This window comes from Tachyglossus aculeatus, chromosome 24, assembly GCF_015852505.1.
Source record: "Tachyglossus aculeatus isolate mTacAcu1 chromosome 24, mTacAcu1.pri, whole genome shotgun sequence".
Lineage (NCBI taxonomy): Eukaryota > Metazoa > Chordata > Mammalia > Monotremata > Tachyglossidae > Tachyglossus > Tachyglossus aculeatus.
Window position 1 is genome coordinate 11,380,853 of NC_052089.1, and position 18,670 is coordinate 11,399,522.

An 18,670-nucleotide genomic window follows, 5' to 3' on the forward strand; every position below is an offset into this window, starting at 1 on the left:
GATCACAGGCTGTGATCAGCCCCATGTGGGGCTCACAGTTTAAGTAGGAGGGAAGACAAGGAAAACTTGTACTTCCTAAGCGCTTACTACAGTGCTCTGCACACAGTAAGCGCTCAATAAATATGGTTGAATGAATGAATGAAGAATTGAATTTCCATTTTTCAGATGAGGGAACTGAGGCACAGAGAAGTTAAGTGACTTGCCTGGGTCACACAGCAGACTAGTGGCAGAGCCAGATTTGGAACCCAGGTCCTCTGACTCCCAAGCATATGCTCTTTCCACTAGGCCATGCTGCTAGTAGAAAAAAATATGCAGGGGTCCTCCTTAAAGGGTATATAAATGAATGTATCACATGTATATTGACACATGGATATAAACCATTCAAGATACTACCTTCTCATTGTACTAAGAGCTTGGGAAAGTACAATATACTAGAGTTGGTAGGTAAGATGCCTGCCCTCAAGAATCTTACAAATTCTACAGGGTACTAATAACAAATATCATCATTGTTGTTGTTATTATTAAATGCTTATGGGTCAGCACTGTTCTAAACACTGAGGTAGATACAAGCTGTCCAGGTTGAACACAGTCCCTGTCCCACAGGGGGCTTACAGACTTAATCCCCATTTTACTGAAGTGGTAAAAAGGGGGACTGGAGTTTGGAGTCTACTTACACCAATTGACACCAAAGCATCTTCAGAATAGGTAGTTCCCAAAAAGAAAACATCCAAACTTAAAGCTTGATTTCCTAACAACTTCTCCCAGGGAAGAAATAAACAGTTCAGGATATACACTTGAGGAAATTGTAGAAAGCAGCCTGTATTTGCAGGAACTTTCCAAGAAAAACCCAGCTAATTAAAGCACGGGGCACAGGATGTCCAGGATTATTTTATCAGATCTCTTTTCATAAGAAGTTTGCCCCAAACCAGTGATACAAACTCTCCTTCCAACCCCCATCCTCAACCTACCTTTCATTTTCAAGACTGTAAGTTTGTTGTGGGCAGGGAAGGTGTCTACCAACTCAGTTGAATTGTACTCTCCCAAGTGCTTAGTTTGGTGCTCTGCTCACAGTAAACAATAAATACCATTGATTAAAGAACTTCCATTTTCTGTTGTAAGGTACCTTTCATGCTCTACTATTTCTTTAAAAACTATTTCCTTATAAATATTTTTAAAACCTCTTAATAAGACACCTCCCAAGGTCATGGAAGGAAACAGTCTCAAGAGCAGTGCAGAAAGCAGAACTCCAACAGAATATGTTTTCAGCATTTCAGCTAAGAAAACACCAATTTGTCATTCCAACTCATGTTTGCAATACATTTATTAACCATGTTACTTCATAACATGATGTCCTTGTTTACAAAAAAAAGTCCAATGCAGTGATAAAATCATGACAGTAATGACAGTACCTGCTCATTTGAAAGACACTGTTTGAAAGACAGTATTCAGATAGCACCAAGGTCTTTACCTGCCCAGCTGTGCTAGAAATCCATTATGGGCCATCTCCTTCAGAGATCATTTCTGTGGCGGGGGAAACTTCCGACCGCTCCCAAAGGCTCCCTGTTGGAATAGCTGGCCATCTCCACATGAGATTCCACCACTGATAAAGCCGATAATAAGAATTCTTACAGACATGGACATCATCTGTCTGTCTGTCTGTGCCTCCGACTGAGACCTGTTTAACCAAGTCACCCCCTCCGGGCTTGTGAAAATTCACTGCAAAAGAGAACAGTGTGGAGACACGGGGCAAAACTGGGGTGGAAATGTGACATGAGCTGAGCGTCCTAAGTGATAGACGACAGGGGGTTTTATCATTGCCTGGAACCTGCTGAGCAATTCGTTTTTGGAAATGCATCGATCCCATGTAATGGAATGAAATACCCCCTCGACTGAGGTGCCTGTTTCTTTCTGAACCATAAGCACGTTTGAAAATGTGTCTTGCCTGTGTGAAGTTTCGAAGCGTCCTTTCACCAACCCTCCTGACTGTTCAATCTGGTATTCACCGTCGGATTTGTCAATGGTTCTGGATGCTGGGGGGTGGTTGAAAGGCTCAGACTGCTTCAAACTCTCTAGAAGCCTCTCTCTCCTTCCCCCCAGGGTGAAGTCTGTCTTCACGGGTTTCTCCCACCCAGCACCCTCGTTTTACAGAATCCTGTTCTCTGGGAACGACAAGATAGCTAGACACAAAGCAAAGGAGAGCAGCTTCCTTGCCAGGTAAGACTGTCCACCATTCCATACCCTTGAGCTCAACATTAGGCCGAAGTCAAGGCTAAGCCTCTCATCTTCAAGGCCTGCCTCTCGCCTTCTCTGTGATGTTAGCTCTGCATCTCCCAGGATGTAACAAAACCAGAACGGCAGCAGACTCACCCTGTGGTCCTTTCAATCTGTCGGCTCAGTGTCAAAACGTGCAGGGGATGATGCAACAACATCTCTTTTCCCTATCTCACCTTAAACGCGAGCCACGATCCCAGAAGTCCTGTCATTCCCATTCCCCCTGCCCCATCAGGGGCCCCAAATGTAGCCTTGTTTTTGCTCCCGGGCTCTCAGTTTGGACCGAAGGAATACGCACTCATCTCGCCAGAACAGGGCCGGGGCTAAGCGTCTGGAAACCACAGAAAAGCCTCCAATGGGCAGCCCCGGGCCTGGTCTGGAGGAGAAGGGGTGGCGGGAATGGAGGGCAGGGATGAGAGAAGGATTTCGAGAGTGAAACTAGTTGCTGCTGCAGTAGTTCCCCTCCTTGAATTTTCCTCTCCCAAGACTGAACGGAGAAGACACTGGCTCCACCTGCCCTGCGATGTCCCGCACACTGTCAGTCGATCATATTTATTGAGCGCTTACTGTGTGCAGAGCACTGTACTAAGCACTTGGGAGAGTATAACAATAAACAGACACACATTCCCTGCCCACAACGAGGAGCTGCAATCAGGACGGGCAGGTAGGGAGACAAGAAAGAGGCAGGGAAGAACTCAGATTTCCAGTGTCTGGGGGCTACTGGCTTTCACCCATGGGGGCCCTGTCCCGTGCACAGAAACCCACTAAAAATAACGTCCCAAGCACTCGCTACGTTTACCTGTTCCTCCGACTGCCCTCCTACCCCTAATAAAACCTCTTCCAAACTCTACTGAGGTTGGGGTTTGAGGTAACGGTCCAAGATGCGGACAGACAGCGTTGGGATGAGAATGTGGAACTCCAGGTTCAAGGTGGAATCCATTTTCACAAGGATAGTTTGGATAACCTGAGCCCTACTCGGGAAAAGCGAGACATGACACTTCCCGTGCCATACCGAACCTCAGGGGACTGGGCTTGAAGCCTGCTGGATGTCATGCGAGAAACCAGGCCTAAACCAACATATCTAAAGACTGATCAGTCGACAGGTTGGGAGGCTACAGCTGATGGAATCACATAAAGACACGAATAAAACCACAGATCAAGACAAAGCAGGCCCCCTCAGCAAAATCGAAGCAATGGTTAACCTAACCACAGACAAGGATTGACTGGTGAAGCCGGAGTCCTTAATAAAGTTACATTTCTTCTTCAGATTCTTGGTCACGTTCGGCTGTTTTCAATAAACCCATCTCGGCAGGATAGATCTGCTTGACTCTCGACCTAATCAACCTTTGGAGAAGGGCACAAAAACACACCGTGTGATTAGATGAATGTGTTTATAATTCATTCTGGGATGATAGCCATAGTAATCCTCCTTAATAAGGCCTGAAATGGATATTATCAATTCGGTTCTAGTTTTAGAAACGGAGAACACTGAGTTGTAAAGCAACTTAGGAAGCTGAACTTTTAAAGCTCACCACCTCCTGACCTATCGCCTAAGTCTTCAACATTTGGCACTATCAAACCTGCATCTCGCTGACTAAAGATGGACAATAACCCCTTAGAAAAGATTCTACATCACCCTCATTTTGCTGCCAACCTCTCTTGTGGGCAGGGATCACCTCTACTTTCTCTATCAAATTATATTCTCCCAAGTGCTTAGTACAGTGCTCTGCACCCAGTAAGGGCTCAGACACAACCGGTTGGTTACTGCAACTCCACAGTGCCCTTTCTGAATGATTTCACGATTGATTTAAGGTGAAAATTCCCTGACAAACCCACTGCCAGTCGTGATTACAGCTGCTCAACTGGAAAGTTTCCCCGGGTGGAGGAAACCTTAAGTGGGCAGGGAATGTGTCAGTTTGTTGTTGTACTCTCCCAAGTGCTTAGTACAGTTCTTTGCATGCAATAAGTGTTCAATAAATATGACTGAATGAATGAAAGCGGAAAGGGGAACAGGAGATCCTTAGTCTGTTACAGCACTGGCTGGCACAAAAGCTAAAGGGGATGTTTTTCCCTCCAAGTTTCCTGGGGCTAAAAGACAGAGAAGGGAGAAAGAGGTGAGAATCTATGGGGAAAATAGCTAATTAATTTTGGCTTTGGACACTTCTTCATGCCCCAGCCTGACTTCCCTCCCTCTCCCAGGCAAAAAAAACAAAAACAAAACACACACATAAACACACACACCCCATCCCCACCCACCCCCGAACAGGAAAAAGCAAGGAAGGACTATGGATTTGCCCCACTGCCTCATCTTTAGTTTCATCATGCAACATTGGGACGGTTACACCATCCTGCCATCCACCTTCCCTCCTCCCAAACCTCAAAAGAGGATGGTGTAATCGTTCCTATGTCGGGCAAAAACACCCAACAAAGATGAAAACAGATTTCTGTCCAGTCTGCAGTCTTGCTGGGTATCTCAGGCCCCAGGAGTACTGACGGCTGTGAGGCTCTCTTGAGTCCAGTGTTAAGTGTGGGGCAGAGTATAGCAGTCAACCTGTCGGGTTTTTATACACCCATTCTTACTGGAGAAGCCATTGTTGGGGAGTTTGGGGGGGAAACTGTGAGGAAAGGAGAAGCTGCGCTGTCTGCAAATTCCTTCTTCTCCTTCCTTCTTTCTTTCTCCTCTGCTTGAAATAGGTTGAAGGAAGCCTTCCCGTGAGAGGGCTGCCGAAGCCTAGAGGAAAAGTAACAGCCCCGAGAGGCTGGAGGCCTGGGTTCTACTCCTGGCTCTGGAGTTGGGATCTTAAAAAGATCCTAATTCCACAAGTGTGATTAGAACTCACAACTTTGTTATGCTGAGGTAACCTTCTCTCTGATCTCCCATCCTCCTGTCTCTCCCCGCTTCAGTCTATACTTCACTCTGCCGCCCGGATAATCCTTGTATGGAAATGCTCTGGGCATGTCACTCCCGTCCTCAGAAATCTCCAGTGGTTGCCTGTCAACCTACGACTCAAGCAAAAACTCCTCACTCTTGGCTTCAAGGCTGTCCATCCCCTCGCCCCCTCCTACTTCACCTCCCTTCTCTCCTTCTCCAGCCCAGCCCGCACCCTTCGCTCCTCTGCCGCTAACCTCCTCACTGTGACTTGTTGTCACCTGTCCCGCCGTCAACCTCTGGCCCACGTCCTTCCCCTGGCCTGGAATGCCCTCCCTCCACACATCCGCCAAACTAGCTCTCTTCCTCCCTTCAAAGCCCTACTGAGAGCTCACCTCCTCCAGGAAGCCTTCCCAGATTGAGCCCCCTTTTCCCTCTCTTCCTCCCCATCCCCCCCAGCCCTACCTCCTTCCCCTCCCCACAGCACTTGTATATATTTGAACAGATGTACTCTATTTTAATTGTACATATTTACTACTCTGTTTTGTTAATGATTACATATAGCTTTAATTCTATTTGTTCTGATGATTTTGACACCCGTCTACCTGTTAAGTTTTGTTGTCTGTCTCCCCCTTCTAGACTGTGAGCCCGTTGTTGGGAGGGGACCGTCTCTATATGCTGCCTACCTGTACTTCCAAAGTGCTTAGTCCAGTGCTCTGCACACAGTAAGCGCTCAATAAATACGACTGCATGAATGAATGAATGAATGTAATTTATATTCACGTTTGTCTCCCCAGCTAGATTGTGAATTCCTTTAGGTCAGAGATCATATCTACTAACTCTGTTGTACTCTCCCAGACACCTCGTAGGGTATTCTGCACAGAGGAAGCACTCAACAAATTACTACTGATGCCTGGAGAAAAATGGGGATAAATGGGTCATTTTGGAGACGTGCACATGCTCCTTCACGCCACAAGGGGGAGACCTGGAGCTAGGGATGAGATTTCTTACAATACAAAGCTTCCCAGGAAGAAGGAAAGAAAGAAAAAGAAAGAAGAAAGAAAGAAAGAAGAAGAAAGAAAGAAAGAAAGAAAGAAAGAGAGAGAGAGAGAGAGAGAAAGAGAGAGAGAGAGACATATATACATATATACAGGTGCTGTGGGGAAGGGAAGGAGGTAATATGGGGGGGATGGAGAGGGGAACGAGGGGGAGAGGGGACGAGGGGGAGAGGCAATTGATCGATTGATTGCCATTTGTCTGCTGCATAGGGATAGAGCACGGGCCTGGGAGTCACAAGGTGTGCTGCCATTTGTCTGCTGCATAGGGTTAGGGCAGGGGCCTGGGAGTCAGAAGGTTTGCCGCAGACTGTGAGCCCACTGTTGGGTAGGAACTGTCTCTATATGTTGCCAACTTGTACTTCCCAAGCGCTTAGTACAGTGTTCTGCACACAGTAAGCGCTCAATGAATACTGTTGATTGATTGATTGATTGATTGATTGCCATATGTCTGCTGCATAGGGATAGAGCACGGGTCTGGGAGTCACAAGGTTTGCTGCCATGTGTCTGCGGCATAGGGATGGGGCACGGGCCTGGGAGTCACAAGGTTTGCTGCAGACTGTGAGCCCACTGTTGGGTAGGAACTGTTTCTATATGTTGCCAACTTGTACTTCCCAGGCGCTTAGTACAGTGCTCTGCACACAGTAAGCACTCAATAAATACTGTTGATTGATTGATTGATTGCCATTTGGCTGCTGCATAGGGATAGAACACGGGCCTGGGAGTCACAAGGTTTGCTGCCATTTGTCCGCTGCATGGGGACGGGGCATGGGCCTGGGAGTCACAAGGTTTGCCGCAGACTGTGAGCCCACTGTTGGGTGGGAACTGTCTCTATATGTTGCCAACTTGTACTTCCCAAGCGCTTAGTACAGTACTCTGCACACAGTAAGCGCTCAATAAATATTGTTGATTGATTGATTGATTGATTGATTGCCATTTGTCTGCTGCATAGGGATAGAGCACGGGCCTGGGAGTCGCAAGGTTTTCTGCCATTTGTCCGCTGCATAGGGACGGGGCACGGGCCTGGGAGTCACAAGGTTTGCTGCAGACTGTGAGCCCACTGTTGGGTAGGAACTGTCTCTATATGTTGCCAACTTGTACTTCCCAAGCGCTTAGTACAGTGCTCTGCACACAGTAAGCGCTCAATAAATACTGTTGATTGATTGATTGATTGATTGCCATTTGTCTGCTGCATAGGGATAGAGCACGGGCCTGGGAGTCACAAGGTTTGCTGCCATGTGTCTGCGGCATAGGGACGGGGCAGGGGCCTGGGAGTCACAAGGTTTGCTGCAGACTGTGAGCCCACTGTTGGGTAGGAACTGTTTCTATATGTTGCCAACTTGTACTTCCCAAGTGCTTAGTACAGTGCTCTGCACACAGTAAGCGCTCAATAAATACCGTTGATTGATTGATTGCCATTTGTCTGCTTCATAGGGATAGAGCACGGGCCTGGGAGTCACAAGCTTTACTGCCATTTGTCTGCTGCATGGGGACAGGGCACGGGCCTGGGAGTCACAAGGTTTGCTGCAGACTGTGAGCCCACTGTTGGGTAGGAACTGTCTCTATATGTTGCCAACTTGTACTTCCCAAGCGCTTAGTACAGTGCTCTGCACACAGTAAGCACTCAATAAATACTATTGATTGATTGATTGATTGCCATTTGGCTGCTGCATAGGGACAGGGCACGGGCCTGGGAGTCACAAAGTTTGCTGCCATTTGTCTGCTGCATAGGGACGGGGCACGGGCCTGGGAGTCACAAGGTTTGCCGCAGACTGTGAGCCCACTATTGGGTAGGAACTGTCTCTATATGTTGCCAACTTGTACTTCCCAAGCGCTTAGTACAGTGCTCTGCACACAGTAAGCGCTCAATGAATACTGTTGATTGATTGATTGATTGATTGCCATTTGTCTGCTGCATAGGGACAGAGCGCGGGCCTGGGAGTCACAAGGTTTGCTGCCATTTGTCTGCTGCATAGGGTTAGAGCACGGGCCTGGGAGTCATCATCATCATCATCAATCGTATTTATTGAGCGCTTACTGTGTGCAGAGCACTGTACTAAGCGCTTGGGATGTACAAGTTGGAAACATGTAGAGACAGTCCCTACCCAACAGTGTGCTCACAGTCTAAAAGGGGGAGACAGAGAACAAAACAAAACATACTAACAAAATAAAATAAATAGAATAGATATATACAAGTAAAATAAATAAATAAATAGAGTAATAAATATGTACAAACATATATACATATATACAGGTGCTGTGGGGAAGGGAAGGAGCTAAGATGGGGGGTGATAGAGAGGGGGACAAGGAGGAGAGGAAGGAAGGGGCTCAGTCTGGGAAGGCCTCCTGGAGGAGGTGAGCTCTCAGTAGGGCCTTGAAGGGAGGGTCATCATCATCATCATCAATCGTATTTATTGAGCGCTTACTGTGTGCAGAGCACTGTACTAAGCACTTGGGAAGTCCAAGTTGGCAACATATAGAGACAGTCCCTACCCAACAGCGGGCTCACAGTCTAAAAGGGGGAGACAGAGAACAAAACCAAACATACTAACAAAATAAAATAAATAAAATAGATATGTACAAGTAAAATGCATAGAGTAATAAATACGTACAAACATCTATACATATATACAGGTGCCGTGGGGAAGGGAAGGAGATAAGATAAGGGGGATGGAGACTGGGACAGGACGGAAGGGGCTCAGTCTGGGAAGGCCTCCTGGAGGAAGTGAGCTCTCAGTAGGGCCTTGAAGGGAGGGTCCCATCTACCAACTCTGTTGGAGTGGACCCTCCCAAGCGTTTTGTACAGGGCTCTCCCCAAAGCAAGCGAGCGCTCAGTACATAACAGAGATCAATCGATAACCATCGCTAGATAAGCAGCATGGCATAGGGATAGAGCACGGGCCTGGGAGTCACAAGGTTTGCTGCCATTTGTCTGCTGCATAGGGACGGGGCACGGGCCTGGGAGTCAGAAGGTTTGCTGCGGACTGTGAGCCCACTGTTGGGTAGGAACTGTCTCTATTTGTTGCCAACTTGTACTTCCCAAGCGCTTAGTACAGTGCTCTGCACACAGTAAGCGCTCGATGAATTCTGTTGATTGACTGATTCATTGATTGCCATTTGTCTGCTGCATAGAGATAGAGCACGGACCTGGGAGTCACGGGGTTTGCTGCCATTTGTCCGCTGCATAGGGACGGGGCACGGGCCTGGGAGTCACAAGGTTTGCTGCAGACTGTGAGCCCACTGTTTGGTAGTTACTGTCTCTATATGTTGCCAACTTGTACTTCCCAAGCACTTAGTACAGTGCTCTGCACACAGTAAGCACTCAATAAATATGATTGATTGATTGAATGATTGCCATTTGTCTGCTGCATAGGGTTAGGGCAGGGGCCTGGGAGTCAGAAGGTTTGCTGCAGACTGTGAGCCCACTGTTGGGTAGGAACTGTCTCTAAATGTTGCCAACTTGTACTTCCCAAGAGCTTAGTACAGTGCTCTGCACACAGTAAGCGCTCAATAAATACTGTTGATTGATTTATTGATTGATTGATTGATTGCCATTTGTCTGCTGCATAGGGATAGAGCACGGGCCTGGGAGTCACAAGGTTTGCTGCCATTTGTCCGCTGCATGGGGACAGGGCACGGGCCTGGGAGTCACAAGGTTTGCTGCAGACTGTGAGCCCACTGTTGGGTAGGAACTGTCTCTATATGTTGCCAACGTATACTTCCCAAGCGCTTAGTACAGTGCTCTGCACACAGTAAGTGTTCAATAAATACTGTTGATTGATTGATTGATTGATTGATTGCCATTTGTCTGTTGCATAGGGATAGAGCACGGGCCTGGGAGTCACAAGGTTTGCTGCCATTTGTCTGCTGCATAGGGTTAGGGCAGGGGCCTGGGAGTCAGAAGGTTTGCTGCAGACTGTGAGCCCACTGTTGAGTAGGAACTGTCTCTATATGTTGCCAACTTGTACTTCCCAAGAGCTTAGTACAGTGCTCTGCACACAGTAAGCGCTCAATAAATACTGTTGATTGATTGATTGATTGATTGCCATTTGTCTGCTGCATAGGGATAGAGCACGGGCCTGGGAGTCACAAGGTTTGCTGCCATTTGTCCGCTGCATGGGGACGGGGCACGGGCCTGGGAGTCACAAGGTTTGCTGCAGACTGTGAGCCCACTGTTGGGTAGGAACTGTCTCTATATGTTGCCAAAGTATACTTCCCAAGCGCTTAGTACAGTGCTCTGCACACAGTCAGCACTCAATAAATACTGTTGGTTGATTGATTGATTGATTGCCATTTGTCTGCTGCATAGGGATAGAGCGCGGGCCTGGGAGTCACAAGGTTTGTTGCAGACTGTGAGCCCACTGTTGGGTAGGAACTGTCTCTATATGTTGCCAACTTGTACTTCTCAAGCGCTTAGTATAGTGCTCTGCACACAGTAAGCACTCAATAAATACTATTGACTGATTGATTGATTGATTGCCATTTGTCTGCTGCATAGGGACAGAGCACGGGCCTGGGAGTCACAAGGTTTGCTGCCATTTGTCCGCTGCATAGGGACGGGGCATGGGCCTGGGAGTCAGAAGGTTTGCTGCAGACTGTGAGCCCACTGTTCGGTAGGAATTGTCTCTATATGTTGCCAACTTTTACTTCCCAAGCACTTAGTACAGTGCTCTGCACACAGTAAGTGCTCAATAAATGCTGTTGATTGATTGATTGATTGATTGATTGATTGCCATTTGTCTGCTGCCTAGGGATAGAGCACGGGCCTGGGAGTCACAAGGTTTGCTGCCATTTGTCTGCTGCATAGGGTTAGGGCAGGGGCCTGGGAGTCAGAAGGTTTGCTGCAGACTGTGAGCCCACTGTTGGGTAGGAACTGTCTCTATATGTTGCCAACTTGTACTTCCCAAGCGCTTAGTACAGTGCTCTGCACACAGTAAGCGCTCAATAAATACTGTTGATTGATTGATTGCCATTTGTCTGCTGCATAGGGACAGGGCACGGGCCTGGGAGTCACAAGGTTTGCTGCCATTTGTATGCTGCATAGGGACGGGGCACGGGCCTGGGAGTCACAAGGTTTGCTGCAGACTGTGAGCCCACTGTTGGGTAGGAACTGTCTCTATATGTTGCCAACTTTTACTTCCCAAGCACTTAGTAGAGTGCTCTGCACACAGTAAGTGCTCAATAAATACTGTTGATTGATTGATTGATTGATTGCCATTTGTCTGTTGCATAGGGACGGAGCACGGGCCTGGGAGTCAGAAGGTTTGCTGCCATTTGTCCGCTGCATAGGGACAGGGCACGGGCCTGGGAGTCAGAAGGTTTGCTGCCATTTGTATGCTGCATAGGGACGGGGCACGGGCCTGGGAGTCACAAGGTTTGCTGCAGACTGTGAGCCCACTGTTGGGTAGGAACTGTCTCTATATGTTGCCAACTTTTACTTCCCAAGCACTTAGTAGAGTGCTCTGCACACAGTAAGCGCTCAATAAATACTGTTGATTGATTGATTGATTGATTGCCATTTGTCTGTTGCATAGGGACGGAGCACGGGCCTGGGAGTCAGAAGGTTTGCTGCCATTTGTCCGCTGCATAGGGACAGGGCACGGGCCTGGGAGTCAGAAGGTTTGCTGCAGACTGTGAGCCCACTGTTGGGTAGGAACTGTCTCTATATGTTGCCAACTTGTATTTCCCAAGCGCTTAGTACAGTGCTCTGCACACAGTCAGCACTCAATAAATACTGTTGGTTGATTGACTGATTGATTGCCATTTGTCTGCTGCATAGGGATAGAGCGCGGGCCTGGGAATCACAAGGTTTGCTGCAGACTGTGAGCCCACTGTTGGGTAGGAACTGTCTCTATATGTTGCCAACTTGTACTTCTCAAGCGCTTAGTATAGTGCTCTGCACACAGTAAGCGCTCAATAAATACTATTGATTGATTGATTGATTGCCATTTGTCTGCTGCATAGGGACAGAGCACGGGCCTGGGAGTCACAAGGTTTGCTGCCATTTGTCCGCTGCATAGGGACGGGGCACGGGCCTGGGAGTCAGAAGGTCAGAAAGAAAGAAAGAGAGAAAGAGAGAAAGAGAGAAAGAAAGAAAGAAAGAAAGAAAGAAAGAAAGAAAGAAAGAGAGAGAGAGAGAGAGAGAGAGAAAGAGAGAAATAGAGAAAGAAAGAAAGAGAGAGAGAAAGAGAGAAATAGAGAAAGAAAGAAAGAAAGAAAGAAAGAAAGAAAGAAAGAAAGAAGAAAAAAGAAAGAAAGAAAGAAAACCAACAAAGTGGTTGATTTTCCTGTACAATCACGGCAGTTTGCAAGAGAGTTGGACCAGCAGAAATGGGTGTAAGGGAACACTTTTTTAAAAAAAATTAAGCTAAGGCGCAGGTTTGTGGGTGGCACATATCTAACAAGGGGTGAGGACAGGGCTGTACATTATCAACAGGAAGAATTGGATGGGGGGGATGTTCAGAAATGCTAATAGACAAACATATAATGGCAGGCGGTGAGGGAAACCCCATTGTCATGTGGCTGTAAATGGAGCAAAGAACCACCACACTGACTATATTACCCTTCAGAATGATGTCAGTTGTCCCAGAATGTGAATCATCGCTTTGTGTTGAGGTTAGAGTGCTGTTGGGAATTAGGGGAAATTCTTCTGACAACAGAAGAAGCAGCATGGCCTACTGGAAAGAGTCCAGGCCTGGGATTCGGAGAACCTCGGTTCTAATCCTGGCTTTGCCACTTGTTTGCTGTGTGACCCTCGGCAAGTCACTTAACTTTTCTGTGCCTCAGTTACCTCATCTGTAAAATGGGGATTAAGACTGTGAGCCTCCCATGAGACAGGGACTGTGTCCAGCCTGATTTCCTTGTGTGTACCCCAGTGCTTAGTACAGTGCCTGGTACATAGTAAGCACTTAATACCATAAAAAAAGGTAAGTGAGAACCACAGTCATCCAGCAGACAAGAGGCGGAAGCAGGATTAGAACCCGGTTCCTCTTACTCTCAGGCCCCGTGATGTTTCCACTGCTGCTCGTCTTCTCTTACTAGCATGGGGAGGCAAAATGGCTTAAGGGAAGGAGCACAGAATTGGAAGTCAGGAGACCTTGGCTCAGGCCCCAGCCCTGCCTGGCCCTCTCTGGGCCTCGGTTTCTTCATCTATAAAAGGGAGGTGAGATTTTGAGAGCCTAGTATGGGCCAGGGATTACAGCCAGTCTGATAATCTTTATATCTAGCCCAGTGCCTAGCTCATAATAAACTCTAAATAAATACCACAATGACCATGTAAATGCACAAGAAGATGCTATCTTTCCAGGGATGTGCAGGGCCCTTCATTTAAGCCAGTAGATTTAAGAATCTCATTTCCCTACGGGTGATTCATGGTTATAATCCCAAGCAGAGAGGGTTTAAAGAAAACCAAAGGAACGCTCATTAAAACCCTGGGTAGGGTCTGTGTCTAAGAGAACTTCAAAACCAACTACCCTTTTCCTCGGAAGATGCTGTCAGGGAAAACTCAGAGCCAAGAGCTCCTATGGACACCCTGCTTCAAGGAACGGACGCCTCGCGACCAACCCGAAGGAAACTTACCAGGTGATAAGAGCAAAATTCACGCCCAAGATTAGGAACGTGAAAGCGTAGTGCCAGCAGAAGCATATAGTCAGGAACAGCATGTTTCCGTGGTCCGACTGGTTCCACTCCGGACCGTCGTTGGGGGGATAGAGGACAAAGCCGATCTGAAAGAGGAAGTCAAAAATCACAAGAAGTACCCCTGAGTGATTTACGGATCCATTACGGAGGCAGTACTGAACGCTGGTGAGCCAGACTTAAATTATCTGTACCCTCTTAGCCACATCAACTGTAGACTGACTGTTTCAGACTTATACGATACGAGTCCGCGGCCAAATCAATCAATCAATCGTATTTATTGAGCGCTTACTATGTGCAGAGCACTGTACTAAGCGCTTGGGAAGTACAAATTGGCAACATATAGAGACAGTCCCTACCCAACAGTGGGCTCACAGTCTAAAAGGGGGAGACAGAGAAAAAGAACCAAACATACTAACAAAGTAAAATAAATAGAATAGATATGTACAAGCAAAATAAATAAATAAATAGAGTAATTAAAGAGAATTAAAGAGTAATCAAAGAGAAATTAAAGACCTAAATTGAAAGAGCACTGGCCTGCGATGGACTGACTGATTGATTGCTTCGAGTCGGCAGATCTCACTTCTAATTCTGGCTCCGCCGCTTGCCTGTAGTGTGACCCTGGGCAGGTCACTTAACTTCTCCGTGCCTGTTTCCTCACTTGTAAAATGGGGATTAAATACCTGTTCTTCCTCCCCCTCCAAATGGGAGCACTGTTTGACGCAGGGACTCCGTCCAATATGTTTAGCTTGTATCTACCCCAGCGCTTTAGCGCACAGTGAGTGTTTAAACAAATTCCATAATTATAATGACCATCATCAACAACGATAATAGTACCTTGTTACGTTGTCCGAACAACTGGTAAAGAAACCCTAAAAAAACCTGTTTTCATTCATTCATTCAATCGTATTTATTGAGCACTTACTGTGTGCAGAGCACTGTACTAAGTGCTTGGGAAGTACAAGTTGGCAACATAGAGAGACAGTCCCTACCCAACAGCGGGCTCACAGCCTAGAAGGGGGAGACAGACAACAAAACAAAACATATTAGCAAAAGAAAATAAATAGAATATGTACAAATAAAATAGAGTAATAAATACGTACAAACACACACATACACACATATATATATATATATACACATATATATATATATATATATATACAGGTGGTGTGGGGAGGGGAAGGAGGTAAGGTGGGGGAATGGGGAGCTAACATGAACTGTTTTCATGTTAGCTGAAGAGATCTAGACTGTGAGTCCACTGTTGGGTAGGGACCGCCTCTATATGTTGCCAACTTGTACTTCCCAAGCGCTTAGTACAGTGCTCTGCACATAGTAAGCGCTCAATAAATACCAACGAATGAATGAATGATACAGGTCAATAATTCAATCTGTCCAATAGTCTATTCGCTCTGAAGAATTAGAGCTAATCTGGGTAATCCAGGGAAAAATCATTTTTGCCTAAAGTACAACTTAGAAAATTGTCTAAATTTTCTGCCTTTTGGCTGGAGAGAATTGGTAGATGGGTCAATTACCCTTAGGCCCACTTCAACTATATATACCAAATATATGCATCCCTTATCTCCTTCTCCAGCCCACCCCGCACCCTCCGCTCCTCCGCCGCTAATCTCCTCACTGGGCCTCGTTGGAATGCCCTCCCTCCGCACATCCGCCAAGCTAGCTCTCTTCCTCCCTTCAAAGCCCTACTGAGAGCTCACCTCCTCCAAGAGGCCTTCCCAGACTGAGCCTCCTTTTTCCTCTCCTCTTCCCCATCTCCCCACAGCACCTGTATATATGTTTGTACAGATTTATTACTCTATTTCACTTGTACAGATTTACTATTCTATTTCGTTAATGATGTGCATTTAGCTTTAATTCTATTTGTTCTGACGACTTGACACCTGTCCACATGTTTTGTTTTCTTGTCTGTCTCCCCCTTCTACACTGTGAGCCCATTGTTGGGTAGCGCTTAGAACAGTGCTTTGCACACAGTAAGCACTTAATAAATGCTATCATTATTATTATTATTATTAGGGACTGTCTCTGTATGTTGCCAACTTGCACTTCCCAAATGCTTAATACAGTGCTCTGCACACAGTAAGCACTCAATAAATACGATTGAATTAATGAATGAATATATAATGATAATAATAATGATGGCATTTGTTAAGCACTTACTATATGCAGAGCACTGTTCTAAGCGCTGGGGGGGATACAGGGTGATCAAGTTGTCCCATGTGGGGCTCACAGTCTTAATCCCCATTTTACAGATGAGGTAACTGAGGCTCAGAGAAGTTAAGTGACTTGCCCAAGGTCACACAGCAGACATGTGGCGGAGTCGGGATTCAAACCCATGAACTCTGACTCCAAAGCCCGTGCTCTTTCCACTGAGTCACACTGCTTCTCTATCACATATGTTATATGCATATTAACAACTATATATATATATATATATGTATATATATATACACATGAGAGGAGAAGCATGGCTTAGTGGAAAGAGCACGGGCTTTGGAGTCAGAGGTCATGGGTTCAAATTCCGACTGCCAATTGTCGACAGCTGTGTGACTTTGGGCAAGTCACTTAACTTCTCTGTGCCTCAGTTTCCCTCATCTGTAAAATGGGGATTAGGACTGTGAGCCCCCCGTGGGACAGCTTGATCACCTTGTAACCTCCCCAGCGCTTAGAACAGTGCCTTGCACATAGTAAGCGCTTAATAAATGCCATCATCATCATCATCATGAGAAGCAGTGGGGCATAATGGATGGAGAACAGGCCTGGGAATCAGAAAAACCCGAGTTCTAATCCCTGCACTGCCACCTGTCTGCTGTGTGACCTCTGGCAAGTCACTTCACTTATCTGGGCCTCAGTTTCCTCATCTGTAAAATGGGGATTAAATCCTACTCCCTCCTACTTAAACTGTGAGCCCCATGTGGGACAGGGACAATGCCCAACCTGATTGACTTATATCTACCCCAGTGCTTAGAAAAGTGTTTGACACATAGTAAGCGCTTAACAAATGCCATAAAAAATACCATCGGCATTAATTTGGGCCATTTTGCAAAAGTTAACCAATTTTTCATGATCCTAGAGGATTTTTCCAGGGCGATGCCTGAATCTTCCCCCAAACTTGCTCCAAAGCTTTTGCATTTCCCTCCCTGGCCCAAAAGAACTCTGGACAGAACTTGCACCACAGCTATAATAATAATAATAATAATAATAATAATAATAATAATATTTGTTAAGCCCTTACTATATGCAAAGCACTGTTCTAAGCGCTGGAACTCAGCAGCAGCAAGTCCGGGGGGGGATCACTCCTGAAAATAAAAAAAGCTGGACCCCAGAGCATCCAGCTCTGTATCAGTACCCGTCAGTGGACAGATCAGCCGAAAACCAGACTGCTCGGTATAAAATTAGTCATGTGGCCACCCTATAAAAAGGAGAATGATGAGGGTATGTATTAAGCACTCGGGTGCCGAGCACTGTGTTAAACGCTGGAGTCAATCCAAAATAATCAGATTGGACAGAGTCCCTGCCTATATAGCACTCTCAGTGTTAAAGGGAGGGGGATCAGGTGTCTTATCCCCTTTTGACAGGAAACTGAGGCCCAGTAAAATTAAGTGATTGGCCCAAGGTCACACAGCAGACAAATAGCAGAGCTGGAATTTAGAACCCAAGTCTCCTAATCCTGGGCTCTTTCCATTAGGCTACGCTGCCTAGTTTGTTTGGTTTTTTTAGTACTTGCTAAGCACTTAATGTTCCAACCACTGTACTAAGCACTGGAGTATACACAAGGTAATCGGGTTGGACACTGTCCCTGTCCCACAGGGAGCTCACAGTCTAAATACAAGGGAGTAAGATTTAATCCCCATTTTACCAATGAGGTGACCGAGGCACAGAGAAGTTAAGTGATTTAACCAAGGTCACACAGCAGACGAATTGCAGAGTCAGGATTAGAACCCAGGTCCTCTGATTCTCAGGCCCGTGCTCTTTCCACCCAGTTTATACACATGGACATTTTTTTTTATAGTTTATATATAAGCAAGGCTATCCAATTAACTACCAAGAGTAGTAGGAATAATATACCAAGAACATATCTTAAGATACATTCTCAGCATAAATCAGAGAACACAGGACAGCCCTTTCATTGGTTCTATAAGCGTTCTGCTGTAAAACATTCATAAGCATCAGGTGGAAAATGTACCAAGAAAAACAGCAATAAATACTTCTGAGGCAGTGAACATTTTTCCCAAGGCAAATATTGGAAAATATCACTGTAGAAGGTTTCATTTCTCTATCTTTCTCTCTCTGTCTCTGTGTGTTTGTGTGTGTTTGCTTGCTTTGGGACTGAATGTTCAGGGCTTTTTATAAAATTCCAGACATTTTTAAAGCATTTGGTCTGGCCAGCAGGTAAAAAGGGAAACCAGTCTAGACATAGTAGTGAAAGAAAAGAAATATTAACATCAGCTCCAAGTTAGGACTTAAGTACTGTTGCCCTAGAATTCCTGTTCCCTCACAACCAGGAGGCAGTGGTTAAGGAAATGGAAGTGTCAGCTTGGATCAAATTGGAATCTATTAAGTGCAGAGCACTGTACTAAGCTCTTGGGACAGGACAATATAACAGAGTTGTTAGACATGTTCCCTGCCCTCAAGCAGCTTACAGACTAAAAGCCTTTTATCCTCTGCCTACAAAACAAGTGACAAACAACTCGAGCGAGATTTTTAGTAGCTATGTTACTCCATTCAAAATGAATGACCAACTACAATAAAAGATAATCATTATTTCCTTAAAGAAAAGGAGCAAAAATGTACGTTCCCTCTGAGCCTGGTTCCATTTTAG

General features: G+C 46.1%; 1 protein-coding gene across 1 annotated transcript in view; it reads right to left on the reverse strand.

The window, feature by feature from the left end:
- Positions 1–1,355: 1,355 nt before the first annotated feature.
- The window catches only part of TMEM45A (transmembrane protein 45A), a 36,191-nt gene continuing 18,876 nt past the window's right edge, over positions 1,356–18,670 (reverse strand). The window contains exons 5-6 of the mRNA XM_038766256.1: positions 13,774–13,919; positions 1,356–3,615 (exon numbers count right to left, since the gene is read on the reverse strand). Coding sequence (XP_038622184.1) covers positions 3,522–3,615; positions 13,774–13,919 — 240 coding nt within the window. The 3' untranslated portion in view covers positions 1,356–3,521. The remainder of the gene's footprint in view (positions 3,616–13,773; positions 13,920–18,670) is intronic.